Genomic DNA, 18,766 nt, shown 5'->3' on the forward strand with positions numbered 1-18,766 from the left:
CAACCTGGAGTTCAGTACCTACCTTGCCTTATATCTAGAGGAGTTTGACTCCACAATCTTTTAGTTGCCAGTTCATACCATAGGCCAGTGGTTCTTAACTAGTGGTCAACTTCATGACAGCAAAATAAATAAGCTTCACATGTCACTTTCTAGAAGCTAGACAGTCACATGCCTTCATATATGAAAACTATTAACAAAACTATGACCCAGACTACATTAAATACAACTTTACTTGAATATTGTTAAGATATTTTAAGCACATTTATTTTCACTTTTGTACAATAAACAATTGTGGAAGCTGTCACCACTCATTGCCTAAATTAAAATCTGAAGCAGAACCAGTTGAGACCCACTGCACTAGGCTATACCATTTATGATTTCACTTTATTTTAATGGTCTTTTTAATACATTCTACTGACTATAAGTAATGTTCCACCTACATGTCTACTAACTCTCATTATAGTAGTAGACTGATAGGGTTAGGATTAGAATAAGTTGACATGTAGTAGCAAATAGTCGAATGTTTGTTGGAGGACCATCACAATAAAGAGTTAGCAGGTATTAAGCAGACAGTCCATTAATACTCTAATGAGAGTAAGTTGACATGGAGTTGCAAAGTTACTTACAGTCAACAGAATATTCAAAAAGGACCATCAAAATAAAGTGTTACCCCATTTATTCAATAAATGTGATAGACTGGTTTGATTTACTAATTTATCCCATACAATTTGCAATTTGTATGTGCACAGAAAAAGTTCAACATGGTGCACAAGCATATAAATGTGTCTTCTTTCAGTTGAAGGAATCCGCATTGTTCTAAACGAGGGAGCGCGTGCCCATGGATAATAATTTGCAGAACACGCACCGCAGCCATGTCCATATAAGGGCTTTCCTCACTTCTTCTCTCTTTCTTTCCCCCTCTCTCTCTCTCCTGTTTTCCTCGCTCACATTCTCACCTGAGAGCATGCGCACTAAGATATTTAAGTGAATGTCAAAAAAAATTAAAAACACAATAAATTGTTTTTAAATAGGACTACATGCAATCGCCAGCAGTGGATACACTTATAGGCAGCATTTCGTCATTTTTATTTTATTTTAATTGCTACTCAAAATTAATACATTTTTGTTGGTTTACTTAGCCTAGTTATTCCATTTCTCACGGAATAGATACAAAATGGCTTCACAAATTATTTGTTGCTAAGGCCACCACAAGTATGTGATTTCAGTTGCTTCTAAATTTTCTTCTAAATTTTAAATAAGTAAAATAAACCATTTATAAATAACTTATTGATGAATCACAATTTCTTGGTGAAAACCAAGGCCAGCATCGGTCACCTTGTAGCCAAGGACTGTTTGCCCACTGAAGCTGGGTTGAGCCTGGTCAGTACCTGGATGGGAGACCTCCTGGAAAAACATTGGCTGCGTCTTTAGGTACTTATTCTGAATAAGTAAATTACTTCACAACAGCTAAAAAAAGTATATAGTATGAATGAGTGTAGTATGAATCAAATCCGGACTTACTACATTGACTACATTGTCATTATCATGTGATGGGGACACTATACTGTCAACAACTGCCATCCTTCGGATAAGACCTTAAACCGAGGTCCTGACTCTCTGTGGTCATTAAAAATCCAAGGAAGTCTTGATTTTATGCACAAATATATCCATACACAGTTATCAGTGCAGAAAACTATCCTAATCAACTGGCCTTATTAGCTAGATGTGTCATATTATAAAAAGTCTTGCTGTATTTGTTCTCAAGCAGAACATGCGAGAACTGCAGGCCTGCATCTGGCTGCCATGTCAAATGGGTCAAGTGTGTTTAAAAGAGAAGTGCTCAAGCCTTCTCCTGGAAATAGACCAAGAGTAATGCACTGAGACATAGATATACTCACGCAATGCAATACACATTTTCACACACAAGAACTCATTCACATAGGCACCCAGACATTCTCACACACAAGTTTGTATTACTTGACTGGCACAAGTTAAACAGACGGTCAGACTGATATTATGTCTGTCTCTTTTGAAGCTCTCAGTAGTCTGTTATGAAGTAACATCAGTCCAACAGAAACCCTGGAAAAGGCCAGTACACTGATGGAAATTTTTAGGTCGACCTCAGTCAAGGAGCTTCTGCAGAGACATGGAAAAAACGATGGATGGTCAAATCTTCCCACAAACGGCTAGTCATGTGTGTGAGGAAAGCTGTTTTGAGTTATCCTTCAAGGTGAGAGAATATTTATATATCAAGGCTTTTCTTAGAAGATGATTCTTTTGCGGCACCAGGTCCTATTCTTCTTAAATCTCATAATAAAGATGATAATAACATGACTCATTTCTCACATACATTGACTTTACCAAGTCTAAGATCCTCAAGAATCCTTCCTAATGACCAGAGGAGCCTGTGAATCAACTCAATTACAATGAGACCTCTGAAAGAGGCTTGAAATTAAGTGATAAAATAGCAGCAAGAAGCCTCACTTCTCATGGCGGTAATGACTTGGAAGGAGGCGCAAAGGAAACAGATATAATCAGTCCTGGTTTGCTAGTTTTCATTGTGTTTAGTGAAGCTCACAAATCAAGCAAGATCTAATGCAAAATGACCAAACTCAAGATGTTTTTCCAATTATTTATAAGTCATTGTGAAGGAATGTGATGTTGTGGTCAGAAATGAAAATAGCAAGACTCCTAGAACTAATGGTTCTTAATGGTTTTCTTTTTTTGGTGAACTATCCCTTTAACTAATGTGGCAAAACAACATTGAATCATTTTTTAACATTCTGAGAGCTGCTTTCATGTATGAATGTTTATAAAATTCACACACTTTTCGGTTGCATATCGACTCTCTCTTAGGCTTTCAGTGGCCAGACCACCTATAGAAAAGCCAACATTGCACAAACATACCATTATACTGTCAGAACAACTAAACAGAGAGAGATGAATTGATGCATTCTTCCTGGTCAACCATGAATCCACCAGGGGTTTGACAAACGGACTCCAAACAACAATGACCATCTCATTCTGTCTATAGTTTTGAGCACAGCACTTATGGCAGTAAATGAGCCTTAAAAAACTTCATCAAATATAAAAATGTCCCATTACTCTATTGCACGATAAAGCTGTTGCTGAAGATCATATTTACATGTGACGGTAGCTCTAAGAGAACAAACAACAGTCTGTTTCCCATCTAAAATACTCAAATCAGCATGGCTGCCCACTTTTGTTTTTGTTAATCAAGACCAGACAGCTAAATAACAGTCTTACAACCAAACAAGTCAAAGTGCCATTATCTTTTTATGCTGTGGGTTGGGGCCAAACTATTTCCCACAGCTGAATTGTGTGTATCAAAGGTATTCTAGATACAGTGTTGTGCATCAAGTCGTGTGCTCGCACCGCCAGTACATACACTTCATTATAACTCTATGTTGGATAACTAGTCTGTGGTGTTGAGTGGGAAGCTAAAAATAGTCAGGATACCAAAATTAAACATAGACGTCACTTCAGATAGTATGCACTCCTGAACCTATACTAACCCATAGAGCAATTTTCTGAGGAAAAAAAAATAATTCTTAGAGAAACAGTTCAATGTCCTTACTGGCATTTTTATGTTGGATCTGCTCGCAGAACCTGATTTCACCAAGTACAATCTTTGTTGATCCTGGAACAACATTCCAATCAACCAATCAGGTTTGAGGGACACGTTTACAGTTTATGTCAAGTTTAGGTTTACAACCAGGGTTAGGTCCTTCTGCATCAATATTCGGCTATCATTTCCCTCTGATTTTAGGGATAACTTTTGGTTAGGGTTAGGTTTATGGGGTTGGGATATGGTTAGCATAATATTTTCGGACAGGAATGTTGTTCCAGGATCAACAGAATAGGAACGCGCCTAACTCTGCAAAATCAGGACGTGGGATCTACTCCGCATATGCTTCACCAATTAGCACAATGCTGTATGGTCTCGATGGAGATTTAACATTGGTGGAAAAGGAGGCTGAAGTCAAAGCAGTTCAAAGGAAGTTGGATTATCGCAACTTTCAGCCAAAAAGAGTTGAGCTGGCATACAAAAGAGACCAGAGTGTCTATGACAGACTAGTGCCAGTGCATTGGTACACCAGTCAAACTCCACTCTCATTCCTCTAGCCCCTCTCTTTCTCTCTCTCTCTCTCTCTCTCTCTCTATCTCTCTCCCTTTCATTTACTCTGGAGCGAAAACAGTCTAGAGAAAATAATGGTGTCATTTTCAACCTACTCTCTCCAGTGCAGATAAATATAGCTCTGGCCACAAAGGTGCCAAACCCATTAAGACACAGCTTTTGGTAGGAAGTAAGAAAATATCTTTTTTTTCTTTTTTTTTTAAGAACCATAAAGTCTGTGGCAAAGGGCCAAGGAGTGGTAAATCCAGATGTGTCAGCCTACGCATGCAATTATGACTTGTGTTGTTTTCTGCCACGCTCCCCCCCTCCCTCCTTCCCTCCCTCCTTCCTTCCATCCAGCTACGTCGTCTGCCTCTTCTCGTGATTCAGGAGGGATCAAACGTCTGGTTATGTGATGAAAAGTTCGCTGAGTTGATGAGGATTATGACGGGCCTATCGTCCACAGACATGTCTCACAGTTTTCCTCTAGCCATTCTATTCCTGAGGCATTTGCCACAAGGATTTTCTGAAAACTGAATTGTGAGTTTAGGCATCAATACAACTGCCAATATAGCTTAGAATATGGAAACACGCACAAAAATTATTATACCATATTTTATTACTTTAATTTTAATATATTTATAATATATTATAAAGTATTAAGATATAAAAAATATATACGCATACTGTATATACACACTTTTTAAGTATATTTTACATGCATTTTACATATTGCTTACTTAAATATTTAGTTTCATATTGCTAACTTCGCTGGAACATCTTAACAGAGCTAAATTTAAAAAGTCATTAAAAAATGTTTTTTTCTGTGGTCATGTCTTATCTTGCCTAGAGCATGACACCCCTGCCTGATAATGATTTGTATTGCTGAGATTTGTGCTTATGAAATGGACTGAATTCCACGGTAAACACAAAAGTAAAACCACAAGAGGAAGAGTAATCGCCTGCTAAGTTGCAGACACTATAAATGGAGGGTACCTCTGTCTGGATGAGATGATGGTTTGCTCTCACCGGAAGTGGATGCGTCAAGATTTTCAGCACTCCAGTCAGTCTCCTAATTATAGGCTGGTTGAACGAAATCTTAATTTTATGCATCTATAAACTCACCATATAATTAAGTCTACATGGCAGGCATATCAACAAATGTAACACCTTCACATCAGAGCCTGAGATGTTAATCTTTCATGACACTGCTCACACCCCACACCCCATATCTATAGGCCTATGTATGGAAGCAACTGAAGATCATGAGGTAATTCTATTTAAAAAAAGATATAGAACACCCCCCCACACACACACACACACACACACACACACACCACCACCACATTATACAGACCGTCCACAGTATAGTCAAGTCAAGTCACTTTTATTTATATAGTGATTTTTACAATAGAGGTTGTTTCAAAGCAGTTTATAGTGTTAACAAGAAAATAATGCAACAAAGTTTGTTTCTAGAAGAAAATAGCGTCATACTCCAGCTTAAGTAAGTTCAGTGATGGTTCATTTTTTTTGTAAAAAAGTTATTAATTTAGTTCATTTATATATATATATATATATATATAGTCGCTCTGGAGAAAATGTCATCGTCCAGCTCAGTTCAGTTCTCATATAATGGTGTCAATGCAGGCAAATCATTAATATTGTTGACTATGAAATGTCCCCAACTAAGCAAGCCAAAAGCCAAAGGCAACAAAGGCGACAGTGGCAAGGAACCCACACTCCATCAGGTGACAGAATGGAGGAAAAAAACCTTGGGAGAAACCAGGCTCAGTCGGGGGCCAGTTCTCCTCTGGCCAACGAACGAACAGTGTATGATTATGATTCAGGCAAAATTACAGTTCAGAAGTCAGATTGGATCAGAACATTCAGAATATTTATCCAGTTCTATCTGGTTGACTACCTTCTTTGACCCCTGGCAGGGGCCTGCAAACCTCAAAATGTAAAAATGTCCACATAAAATCCATGCAAAACATTGGTGGCCCTCCATTGCAACTGTAAAAAAACACTTATCATTTCCTCAAAAATTATAACCTATTATGTTGTCATTCGGTCCATTAACAAATCAGATTTTGAAGGGAGCATTGTAATTTTAGCAGCATGTGGGCCACATCAGGATGATGAATCACTGTGTCATTAAGGCTATTGCATCTTATTCTCAAACTGCAGATCAAAGACCAGGCACAATGTGTCCTTGATTGAAGACTCCAAAAGCTATCGACACACAGTGACCTGTACGTGCAACCATATGGAAAATCTGCATGCTACGCATGTTAACAAAAGGAAGGACAATGTTGTGGCAAGACTGTCCTTGAGTAAACATCGTCCAATTACTTTAACCTTATTTAATAGGATGCTGTGGCTTTTTACAAACTATAAGCAGGCCCTCTTGCCTGAAAATAGAAGCTTGTGGAAATCCGTGGGATCGGCCCGCAGACGGCTCACTGGAGCCTATCCTGTAATCTAATGTAGAATACCACCTACTCACCCCTGCTCAGTGACGTACATCCATTCATTTATGACATAATTCGTGGTACAGACTCATGCTACACAAACACAACTTAATGTTTATTGGCGTACTTTGGCTAAAAATATATTTGCAGGACTGAGGAATAAGCGGGAGCTCTGAGTCCTTTATGAGTGTTTCTCCACAATGAGCGAGAGTGTTTAACGAAACAACATTTTTTTGTAGTGCCATCAGAATATTTTATATTTTTATACTTTCCACAGCTAATTGGGATCAGATGGAGCTCTAAAAATGTTTCAAATTAATAAAGGATTTTGGGTTTGGTTTTATACTCTAGTCTATACTGTCAACGGCACTGAGACTTTTTACACAGGCTCTGATAATACAGTATGCCAATGTACCGTACATATGTCTCCATACATACAAAGCTGTCCTGGTATGACTATATCAAAAAAGTATGTTTTATTAAACATAAATGGTTTAAACTTGTATTTTCCAAAATTATACTTTGTTACTGTCTTTGTTTTTTTTACTGTCCATGGTTTTGTTTATGACAAATGGCACAGCTGTCCTCCAGATGGGCAGCACTGCAGTCTGTATAAAAGAGGAGGGACAGTACTGTAACAGGGCAAAACCGTTTCTTTCTTTCTTTTTTGCAGTGCCTTCACAAATCAGAATATTTTCCTCCAGTATGAATTTCTGAACACATTAAAACAGAAAACATTAGGTCATGATTTAAAATAAGATGTTATTGAGAAAAGTCACAGTTCAATGAGCTCACTGTTATTAGTCCACTTGTGCTGTATTAAAATGGTCCAGAAAAAGATATTTCAGTTTTCTATTATGACAGAGATGCTCAGGCATCTCAGACACACCCTGACGGCCATGGCAAATTAAAACTGTAGGTTTTCCGTAAAAAAAGACTACCCTCACAATCGCACCTTTTAAACATGTCAGTAGTAAACTGCCTGGACTTTGGAACAGTACTATCTTCGAGTGTTGTATAATCTAACTCAGGCACTGTTTACACCTGGTGTTAAGAAGCCTTTCAATCAATCCGATCACAAGTGGACAACGCTAAATACAGGTGTAAATGGGGTCTAAACCGTTTTGAGCTTGTCCACTTTCGACCACTTCCAGAGGTAGTCGAAAATGCATTCAATCGGATTCCTTTCATAGTTTAGACGCTCATGTGGTCGAATGCGTTCGAACAGCCACAAAAGACTGCCTACTCTCCACCTACTGATTTAATTTGTAAACAGACGGGATTTAAACTTTGTCAGCTGAAGACTTAAGTTTGGTTTGAGGGCGAAAAACGTACCAAGCACAATATTCTCTCACTGTTCCTGATTTCTAACACGCACTCACTTCGTTTGGTGTGGTCTTGCGGCAGTCAGAGTAGACAATTTGCATTTGAATGTAAATTGCATAAACTTATTTCGCCCATTAGATCGAAAGATCTGAAAAAGCCCATACATTTACCCACCCAGACCTCCCCGCAAAGAAATCAGTGGTCAAAAGTTGACAAAAGACAAAACACCAGGTGTAAATGGGAATGTACTTGTGATCTGATCGACCAAAACGCATCTTAATACCAGGTGTAAACAAGCCCTCAGTGGTGCCCAATCCTGTTCCTACAGGAGATACCTTCATTTAAAGTTTAGCTTCAACCCTGATCAAACACAACTCAACCAACTAATAAAGATCTTCAGGAGCACTTGATAATTACAGACGGGTGTGTTGGATCAGGGCTGGATCTGAACTCTGCAGATCTCCAGGAACAGGATTGGACACTCCTGATCTAACTGATAGATTATGACCCAATGGGCTGCAGGTATGTTCTTATAGTCAGCATGGAAAAAACAATGCTAAATGCAAATAATATGATGTGTGACTAACCACATTATTGTAAGTAGAGAGGAGAAAACACAAAACATACCTTTTGTAGTTGATGTTAAAGGCCACAACATCTAATCAAACTCTAGATCAAACTCTAGAGAGCATTTGATTGGACAGAAGATGTGATGAGAAGCTGAAGTCAGTAGTGATGTCATAACAATCTGTGATGCATTTTAGCGGAAGTGAGAGACTGTAAGTTTTAAACCCTTATATCTCCGAAATGCGAATTTTGTCATTGTTTTGAAACACACCAGCTTATTAATAACCTTAAGGCTAACATATTCATACTAAAGACTAAAAAACTCTTTTTTATTTTATTTTATTTATTTTTTTATTTTTTTTATTTCAGGGGGCCTTTAAAGGCATCTTTCCCAACATCTGCAGAATCATCTCGTCTAAATGATACATTAGTAATAACGTTTGTATATTATTTTGTCCGTGATTTGCAGACTATTGCTTGTTTGCCGGCTCATTGTGAATTCTGATTCATCCCAGCCAGCCACAAGGAGGTTTGTCTGGACATGAAGGCATGCACCCCACAGCCAGGTGCATATGCAAAACATGCCGGACAAGCCCCACACACTTTCCCCTACAGTGGTCGACTTGTTAAAAAAGCACAGACAGACGCAGCGACATCTATTAGCTTACATCGGCCTGCTGAATTCACACAGTCTGCAAGAGCAGCCTGTTTTTGAGTGGTTTAACAAGGTCTGCTGTCGAGAAGAAACATTTCTGAGGGCAAACTCTCCGATATTGGCGGTAAAGCTTCTCCTCTCTCTGCTTAAATAGCGGACTATAAAAAGAGGCGTGAGTCTACTGAGACAATGCAAATTGAAATCTGAATTTGATTCTTGTGCTGTTGTCGTTGCTTTTATGAGCTGGTTTGTCTTTCTAGGGGGATACCACTGAGCAACTATAAAATAAAAAGTGTTGAGCCAATTTTTAAACTTGCACCAGTGTTGCATAACAGGCACAAGCAAGTAACCCAGTTCCTGACCACAAGACTATTATATGCACCAGTTTTTCCCTCGAGTCTGCTGAGCTACGCAGGTGATTTTAAATCCTTCAAACCCACATTATATTAAGTGTCTTTAACATGGACTAACATTTAATCATATAATACAATACACTTATTGTGCATGCACATGTTTTTACATTGTACTTGTATTTCAAAAAATGTTTGCATGTAATTACATCTGTAATTCATTTCTTTAAGTACATCTATAATTACACTGTTGACCCTTCCCACCTCAATAACAGCAAACGTGTTTTGCAATAAAACATATTGTACCAATCATTTTTTTAACACCTAATATAAAGTGGGACCAATCCTTCTTAGTGTTATGGTCATGCTCCCAAGGTCTCAACCTGTGTTCTAAACAGGGGTTGTATAAACAGAATAGTGGCCGATCAATAATATTCAGTGCAACAAACTCCATTTGTGACAAAGTGATACGACACCAGGTGATGTTGAAATTATTAAAACAGTCTTCCATTTAAATATCTGGTAAGACAATTGAACATATCGCTCCCTCAAAAACAATCAAGAAGATTCCAGAGGTTATTCCTCAACGTATTGAGCAACTGAAAATTGTCATTCATCCAAAAGCATTCAAAGTACATTTTACATTAATTGGCTACAACCCATTGACCTATTTTTTTTATATATAATTGTATTAGTAATAGTAATTGTATAATATTTTACTATTAGAAAATATTACTATTGTACCTTAATATAATAGCTTCGAAATCATTTCGATGGTAAACAAACTTGTAATAGGGCGAATCATCCCGATAGCAAAGCAGGGGAGGATGCCGCTGGCAAAACCAGCAATGCAGGTTTGAGAGGTGGCGTCCCGCGAATCACGACTTTCTTTACGGCACGACGTCACTTACATCAACAACATATGAAGCAGCCTCTATGGAAGACACTAGCACGCATTTCAGACTTGAATCATGGCAGAGTCGACGAAGAAAATGAAGAAAGCGCGGTCGGAAGAGTGCAGAGACGGCTCTGCGTGAGTGGTATTTACGACAGTAACGTTAAATACAAGTACTCCACAGCGACTCTAGGGGTCACTGTTTGAGAAAAACGGAAACTGCATAGTGTGCCTTTAAAATGAATCGCTACTATTGGTCACCATGCTTGAACTTTGGCAACATAAAAGGGATGTGCAAAGTATAGACAGATTTCTTCTCTGATTGCATTGTTAGCTACTTACAGTATAAAAATTATTACTACACTCTTGATGTGCCACTATGTCCAAAATTTTGAAACTCAATATATCAGAAGGCCCTCGACAAACAGTACATCAAGGCAAGAGTTGTCACGTCTCCCTCATCAGTGTAAACAAATAAACTAAATTTGGCCTGAAGCACTTAGACATTACTCCACCACAGCTATGTCTAAGGCTGTCTGACCAGAGCCTTGGAACAGAGGTGAACACATTATTTCTTTCAACACTTGTGGACATGTTACATGCCTACAGACACACACTTATTGCTTTTATAAACTATTTTTCTGGGTAAGAACATCAGCAGGACTTTATAGACAGACAAGAACCCATTATCAACTAAGCTGAAGGTGTCAAATACCAATAATATAAAATATTTGTGGTGCTTAAATTATATGCTAGCTCCAACCACAAACCTCTGCTAGCACTATTATTCTAATTACACCGCAAAATGATGGATATCTTAATTTACATATCTTGTTTAAATAGAATCATTTAAAATATAAGTGTTAACATTGTAATACTTTTTTTCCCTAAAGCAACAGCTCTGTTTCTCAATTGTTTGATCTCACTCTTTTTTTTTTACTTTACATCATATCCCATAGGCTGTTTAAAGATTAAATTGTCTTGTCATGTTGATCTAGCATCAGATCCCCACAACTAACTCATAGCATTGACTTTACAGGCCGACTTCTACCTACAGTTCAATGTTTACCTGCTAGTCGCAATTCCACAGCAGTCAGCACCTTCTTTCTTCAGATGGCCATGCTCCATTTTTATCACTGCAGTGAAATATGTGCAGTATGCCTTAATCTAAGACATAGGCTATACAGAAGCCAACAGCCGACTTGGGTGGAAAAATCACATTCTACACTTGGACGCCTACAATTTACACGCCATGAAAATGACTGTGTAATGAAAATTTCTGTAGCCCTACTGATTTACTAGACTGTTCCACTAATTACAAAGGGTGAAATACACAAGGCCCAGAAGTTGAAACTAAATGTAAAGGACAATTGTCTGTATACGCCACTGAAATGCAGCACTGAGAACTGTGCAAGTATAGGAATAACAAGTAGATAGGAAATTTTTTACACTATACTACCCAGTCAGTTGGGAAAAATGTCTCGTACTGGAACAATACAGACCGCTGTTAATTTGCAGACTGTAGCGCGGTGACGTCACGTATTTGCGTCACGTATGTGTTACCACGTATGAGCAAAGTATGACGTATCGTCTGTTTATAATACGCACGTGCGCCGTACTGACTGCTGTTAATTGCGCATGTACAAGTTCATTTAAATCACTTTCGGATGCTGTTAGCGTTTGTTCTAAAGCGATGGATTCGATGGCAGAAAGTCAATAAGCATTATTTATGCTGTTTAAACAATTGTGCGTTTGTGTTAACGGCTTTTAATTTTTTTTTTAAAGTAATGACATGTCTTATGATATGTATTAGCATTTGAAATGACAGCATTTAAAACAAATTAAGGCATGGAAGATGTCTTAAAATAGAACAGAAAGACTTAATGAAGTCATGTTGATTGTTGCTTAAAAAATGTGTTCCTCAGTATCAGATTTGATCTTTTATCAGTATCTTTTATTTATTTATTTTTTGTATTTTTATTTTTTGCGTTTAAATATTTAATTTCACAGACAACTAGCAAAACATGTCAATCCTGGGCGATGGATGGAGTACAGCTGTGACGACATAACAAGCAGCAACCATTCTAAGCATAACAGTCAGGGCTGCCAACTCTCACGCATTGAGCGTGAGACTCACGCAATTGACGCTTTTCACACGCTCTCACGCCACACATCCATTTTCTCACGCACAGAAAAATTGCGGACCAAAGAGGTACTTTTAATATTAAACTAATTCTCAGCTCTTAGATTCCGTCAATTTTATTACAAAATTCAGACAAAAATACGTTTGGCGCTTGTAAATGTGACGTGACAGATCGCTGAGCGCCTCAGTTCAAGTGCACGTGAACCGATCATCTGTTACTTTTTTATTTAAAGATGCAGTACAACTTACCGAAAGTATACATAATATCGACCAATTAAGTGTTTTTCAACCACTGAAAGAGGTCAATATATAACAGCAGGAGAACAATTATGTCACATAACGTTACATTTACCTCAGGAAAGCCATTTAATGACCATAGCATGTTAATTGAATAGAAAAAATAGCTTGAGAGGAGATTTTGCTGAGCACTATATTACATGGGCTATTTATTATATTTTTACTTATGCCATTAAATAATTGTTATTATAACAAAAACTGCATTATATTTAATTTAATTTGTTATTTTTAACCTTTAATAATACCAGCAGATTAGGCCCTATGTTTACAGCATTAGGTGAGATTATTTTTTTAAATAAAATTTAAAATAAACATGTATCCAAATTAGTCAATATTGAATCAAAATCGGAATCAAATCACAAGAATGGAATTGAAATCTTGAAATTTTTGTCAAGCAATAATAAAAACTGTATACTACCAGTCATTGTACAATGTAAACATTGTAACATGTTGTCACAAAACTTCATAAAATTCTATTTAGTTACCAAATGTTTTGACAATCACCCCCCCCCCCCCCCCCCCAAGTCAGTGTTGTAACTAGTCACACCAGAAAGTATTATAAATGCCCTACATCTGAAAGATTTTGCTTTTTTTGTTTTGTTTTGTTGATCATATTAATCAATACTAAACAAGCTGTTGTTTAGTATACTATTGTACATTTCTTTAATGTCTGCTCTAATGTGCTTTAATTCATAATGTAGTATGCACTCTACATTGTAATGGATGGGGTGTTTTGATTTCACTGAAGTAATCCTTCATTTTCTTTTTCTTTCTTTTCAAATCCAGAGTGACATGCTAACAATTACAAGTTGGTGGTGCATCCTTCTGCTGAGCAACTATCCTTTTGAAGTAAGTTAGATCAAGTTATACCATGGTCTGGGTGAATACTCGATTCTGATTGGCTGCAGGGTGTCCATTAAAAAGTGATAGAGGACACCTAGTAAAGGAGTTCTGGTGAAACTGACTGTTTACCGTTCGAAATTAATAAATAAATGCGCTGGCTACATCAGCTGTGAGTAACCATAGCAACAGGCAGTCAAAGTATCCCTTTACAATTTATTGTATCAAAACAAAACTGAAGGGTTCTACGAGCTGAGCGGACTATAAATATCTCCGAAACCATGTTATTGTTTGTAAAAACTTTAGATTTCGATTGTAAAACTAATTAAAATATAAACTAATGTTTTAAAAATGTGTTATTTGGCAAGTGACCATGGTATGGACACCTCGTCGGGCATTAACCCTTACTTGTACTGTATTTATTTTAAAATGTTGCCAACTTATCTGTGAACGTAAATGTAGCAGTTTAAAATAAATACGAAGTGTTTTTAACTATAGATTGCAAATAAATTCATTGCATTTATCAATCTATACAAGTGGATTTACTTTTTTGCTGCTTTTGTTATTACTTTGATTACTTGATTTGTAAAAAGGATCGGCGCAATAAGCATAAGCTTCAGCCGACACCTTTTCGGTCATCAACGTTTTTTTCTTTTTAAATATTGTTTACATTGTAATTTAATGTTGCTTTCTTTTTTTTTCTTTTTTTTTTTTTGAAGTTGACCGAAATAAACTTTAACTAACTAACTAACTAACTTTGGAGTTTGTTTGTTTTTTAATACTTTTAACATTTTATTAAAACATTATGCGCATGCGTTTTAAAGACACGTGACGTCAGAACACGTGATGTCACACCGCGATATGGCGCATGCGTTTTAAAGACATGCCACACGTAACACGTGACGCAAATACGTGACGTCACAGCGCTACAGTCTGCAGTGAGTCGTTGGAGAATTATCTGTTCTTGTTACTAGCAAAATTCATAAATCTAAATATCTAAATGCTAAACCTTTCTTTCTTATATTTGTGAAAGAACTTGAAAAATACCTATTTTCAATTAAGTTGTCTGAGAACAAAAAAGCCTTAAAAACATTATCTGTTTGTAATTCTTTTCCTTTTTTCAGTGTCATGTAATTCTCATAATTTGTCAATTTGTTTAATTTATATTATTCCCCCCCATTGTTTTGTTTTTTGTTGTTTTTGTATTCTGTTGTTATCTGTTATTACTTGTGTATTGTTTTAAGTATTAATAAAAAAATTAAAAAGTACTTGGAGAATTTAGCTGTCCTATTGACAAATGTTTTCTGTATCGTTTCGATGCATTTAAATGACTTGCACTAGTTGGACTAATTTGTATGTGAGTGCCACCTATGGGCCATTCCGTGAAATATTGAAAAACTATTGAAACAAGGAATATTTTGTGATACACATTCTTTACAAACAGTTTTCTTTGTTTCTAATGGTTGTTTCCACAAACCATGTTCTCTGTGACATATTTATAGAATGCCCTCCATAGACATAATAAATACAAATGTTCTATGGCCCTTTCCACCAGCGTGCACGAGCAAGTAGCATAGGCAAGTAGCGACGCGATGACGTCACTTAAAAGCGCCACAACCTTCAGTACTAATACATAATTTTTCTTTTTACAGTGCGATATATAATGATATCATTTCTAGAGATGCAGAGAGCCGCGAAGTGTGCTTTGAGACCTGACCTTAGTCTTGTGTTCTGTCCATCAAGCGTAAGGAACTGTCGCGCAGTAAACAGAGGTATGTGCATGTATGTGTGAGCTCATGACAGCTGGATCACACACTGGTGTCAAGAAAACAATTCCTCGAACTTCAGGTGTAATACTGCTGAAATGATTACTTTTAGTGATGGCCTTAACCTGGTAATAAGAACAGTGGGAGAAAAAAAATCAAAACTCGTTATTTAAATGACATGATATACCTTTTATTTTAGAGATTGTGTAACTTAGTTCATCTTAATCATCTTAATATTTAAGAAACTTGCATATAAGAACAAAATGTTTTCGAATGCAGATATGTGAATGATGATACTGTGCCCACATTATTATTGTCCTCATAATGTACTGAATATAAATTTACTAACTGGGTTCAAAATAAGGCCTGAAACTTTTTTTTTTTTTTTTTTTCAACAAATGGTCATTATGGAATTGCTTAGCCTTCAGAAAATTTTGAAATTGTGAAATTTAATTTTCTAAAAAAGTCTTGGGTGCACCAGACTGTACATTATGGTCACTAGTACTACATACAGAAATTCCCATATTTTCATTTTTGCTGTTTCATAGTTTGTTAAGTGATTACTGTTATTTAAAAATGTGGAAATAGTAATAAAAAACAGTGAGAAGAGGTGTCCAACCTTTTGTATATTTAGAGGCAAAGTGAGTGTTCTTTGTCTTACAGAGCTATTGTGTTGTTTGTATGCGTACAGTAAATGGCTCCGTGTTATGTAGAAGATACAGCGTCCTTCCTCCTCCACGTGATGAAGAGGAGAAAGCCATGCTGGACAGTATGTTGAGGGTTGACCATGCAGGAGAGTACGGAGCCAATCGCATCTACGCTGGTCAGATGGCAGTTCTCGGAAGAACTCAGACCGGGCCTCTAATCCAAGTACTGAACGTCAATCTAATGACTTTAAATGCACATATGCCAAGTTTAATGGAATAACTGATGTAAATGTGCTTTTCACATCTGCAGCATATGTGGGACCAAGAGAAAATACATTTGGAAAAGTTTAACGAGATCCTGGGCGAGCATCGGGTTCGACCAACATTATTGTTGCCGCTATGGAATATCGCAGGTTTTGCATTAGGTACGTTTTTATGGATACATGCTTATTTACTTGCTTTTGCACTGTAGCTTGTAATCATTTACTCTTACCTCCGTGGTTTCAGGGGCCTGTACTGCTCTTCTGGGTAAGGAAGGAGCAATGGCTTGCACTGTTGCAGTAGAGGAGAGCATCTCAGAGCACTACAACAGCCAAATCCGAACACTTATGGAGACTGATCCAGAGAGATATACAGAGTTATTACAGGTAATGTGTGTGCTTATACCAGTACTGTGCTTGCACACTTGCAATAAAGGAATTAAATATTTCAAATGAACTGGAGTGAACAAAATCAGGCCAAAACGTTGTTTAGAGTTTGTTTCGGGAGTTCGAATTTTTCTGTAAAAGTTCACTCTGGCTGGTAAATGCCTTCAAACTACCATTGGTCAGTGGCGATTACATAATAAGGTGGGTGTGCTCTAGGGCTCCGCCTTCTTTGACGCAGTTCATTGTAGTAGTGGGAAGTTCGGATCATTTTACTGACTCGGATCTTTGAATCTCGTTCATCAAAATGAACAAATCTTTTTTTCGAGTCATTTCGTTCATTTCAGCAGAATATATTTAAAATGTTACATGTTAGCCAAATTCCCCAAACACATCAAATGTTGATCACATTTAGAATAAGAAAAAAATTGCAATGCAAGGAAAAGGCCAAATTATGAGAAACAGAAATTATTCATTAATTTATCTTAGTCTTCAGGCTATGCAGTCTGTTAGTTTACCTCACCTCCCGAAGCTGTTCGTTCATCCCGTGACATCCTCATAAACTGAGCTATGCAGAGTTGATTAGTTCACGTTTCGAGTCTATCGACTTTGGGTTCGAGTCATTCGTTCATCACGTGACAGCCCCATATAGGCTGAGCTATGCAGTCGGTACCGGATACAGAATTGATTAGTTCATCTTTTGAGTCTTCGGGTTTGAGTCATTCGTTCTGACAAAAGATCTAATCATTTCTCTTTCCGGTACTGACAGCAGAGCCTCTATGGGACTGACAGGAAGAATGAAAGACTCGGTCCCGAACCCAAAGACTCGAGAGATGAACTAATCATTTCTGTTTCCAGTACAGAACCCATAGGATGTTGCGCATGCGCGGTCAACACAAAATGAACGAATCACTCTCTGAGACAACTCGGTAGTCCCGAGTCATATTAAAGATTCGATCAAAATGAACGAATCGTTCATGACCAACCCATCACTAGTTAATTCATTCTGTTCAGTCCGTCAAGGTCAGACAGTAATAACATGAACACAATGGAGAGCACACTTTCTCTCCACTGCCATTTTTGTGGTGTTTATTTTGTTATTGAGAGGAAAGCGCGCAGCTATGGAAGCTTTTTTCCGCCACAGAATAAAACATTTTAAAAGATAACTGCGACTTTTATCTCACAATTGTGAGTTTACATCTCGCAATTCTGATTTTATTTCTCAGAATTGTGAGATATAAAGTCAGAATTGCGTGTTATAAAGTCAGAATTGCGAGATATAAACTCACAATTGTGTGTTATAAAGTCAGAATTGAGAAGTCAGAATTGCGAGATGTAAACTCGCAATTGCGAAAAATATTTGTTTGACCAGACTTCGTTCTTTATAACACTAACCTTCATTCAATTTGAACTTTCTGTGATATTTTATTCATTAAAAAAAATACTAATAAAGCATGTGTGTTTGGGCTTCACTTAGAGTACTTGTGCATTTGGCGAATTCATCTTGTTTTAGTTTTTTTTTAGCAAAATGCAAAAAGGTGGATATCTCTAAAATACACACTAAAACATAAACTAAATGTTTTTAATTCAATCAGATTATTAAAGAATTCCGTGATGATGAAATAGAACATCATGACACAGGATTGGAGCATGACGCTGAGTCGGTGAGTTTTGCATGTGGGTTTCCTTGTTGGAATCATGGGAAATGTACATGTTACACTGTTTTGCAGTGGGGTTTTTTTCATGTCAAGTATTTTATTAATTTGTTTGTCCCTCTTTAGGTGCCAGGATACTTTCTTTTGAAAACAGCTATACAGGTTGGCTGTAAAGCTGCCATCTTTATTTCTCAGCGTATTTAGAGTCATTTTAACAATGTATCACATGTAAATATGGTTTGTTTCTCATTCATGTAAACAGTTGATGTAAAGAGAACACATTTTGAAAGAGTTTAAATGATGCTGAAAGAACATTTGGTATCCACAAGTTTTATAATTCAAACATAATATACCCAAATAAATGTATTCACA

At 37.1% G+C, this 18,766-nt stretch overlaps 1 protein-coding gene across 3 annotated transcripts; it reads left to right on the forward strand.

Moving 5' to 3' along the window:
- Positions 1–15,249: 15,249 nt before the first annotated feature.
- Positions 15,250–18,766, forward strand: coq7 (coenzyme Q7 homolog, ubiquinone (yeast)). 3 transcript variants are annotated; one of them, XM_079884318.1, is made up of 6 exons: positions 15,250–15,454; positions 16,140–16,318; positions 16,406–16,520; positions 16,603–16,742; positions 18,335–18,403; positions 18,521–18,765. In XM_079884318.1, exons 1-6 carry the CDS (start codon positions 15,346–15,348, stop codon positions 18,596–18,598), a joined length of 690 nt encoding a protein of 229 aa, XP_079740444.1. In that variant the 5' UTR covers positions 15,250–15,345; the 3' UTR covers positions 18,599–18,765. The 3 variants fall into 3 exon arrangements, with proteins under 3 accessions (XP_079740444.1, XP_079740445.1, XP_079740446.1); XM_079884319.1 differs by lacking the exon at positions 15,250–15,454 and adding an exon at positions 15,463–15,530 and having other exon boundaries at positions 18,521–18,766; XM_079884320.1 differs by lacking the exon at positions 15,250–15,454 and adding an exon at positions 15,498–15,576.

This window comes from Squalius cephalus, assembly GCF_949319135.1.
Source record: "Squalius cephalus genome assembly, chromosome: 10".
NCBI classification, from domain to species: Eukaryota; Metazoa; Chordata; class Actinopteri; order Cypriniformes; family Leuciscidae; genus Squalius; species Squalius cephalus.

Bases quoted from the DNA above. Each gene is read 5' to 3' on its own strand.
- coq7 (XM_079884318.1), top strand. From the start codon at position 15,346: ATGATATCATTTCTAGAGATGCAGAGAGCCGCGAAGTGTGCTTTGAGA. The intron at 16,319-16,405 runs GTACTGAACGTC...TCACATCTGCAG, and splicing joins AGACCGGGCCTCTAATCCAA to CATATGTGGGACCAAGAGAA. The intron at 16,743-18,334 runs GTAATGTGTGTG...TAATTCAATCAG, and splicing joins GATATACAGAGTTATTACAG to ATTATTAAAGAATTCCGTGA.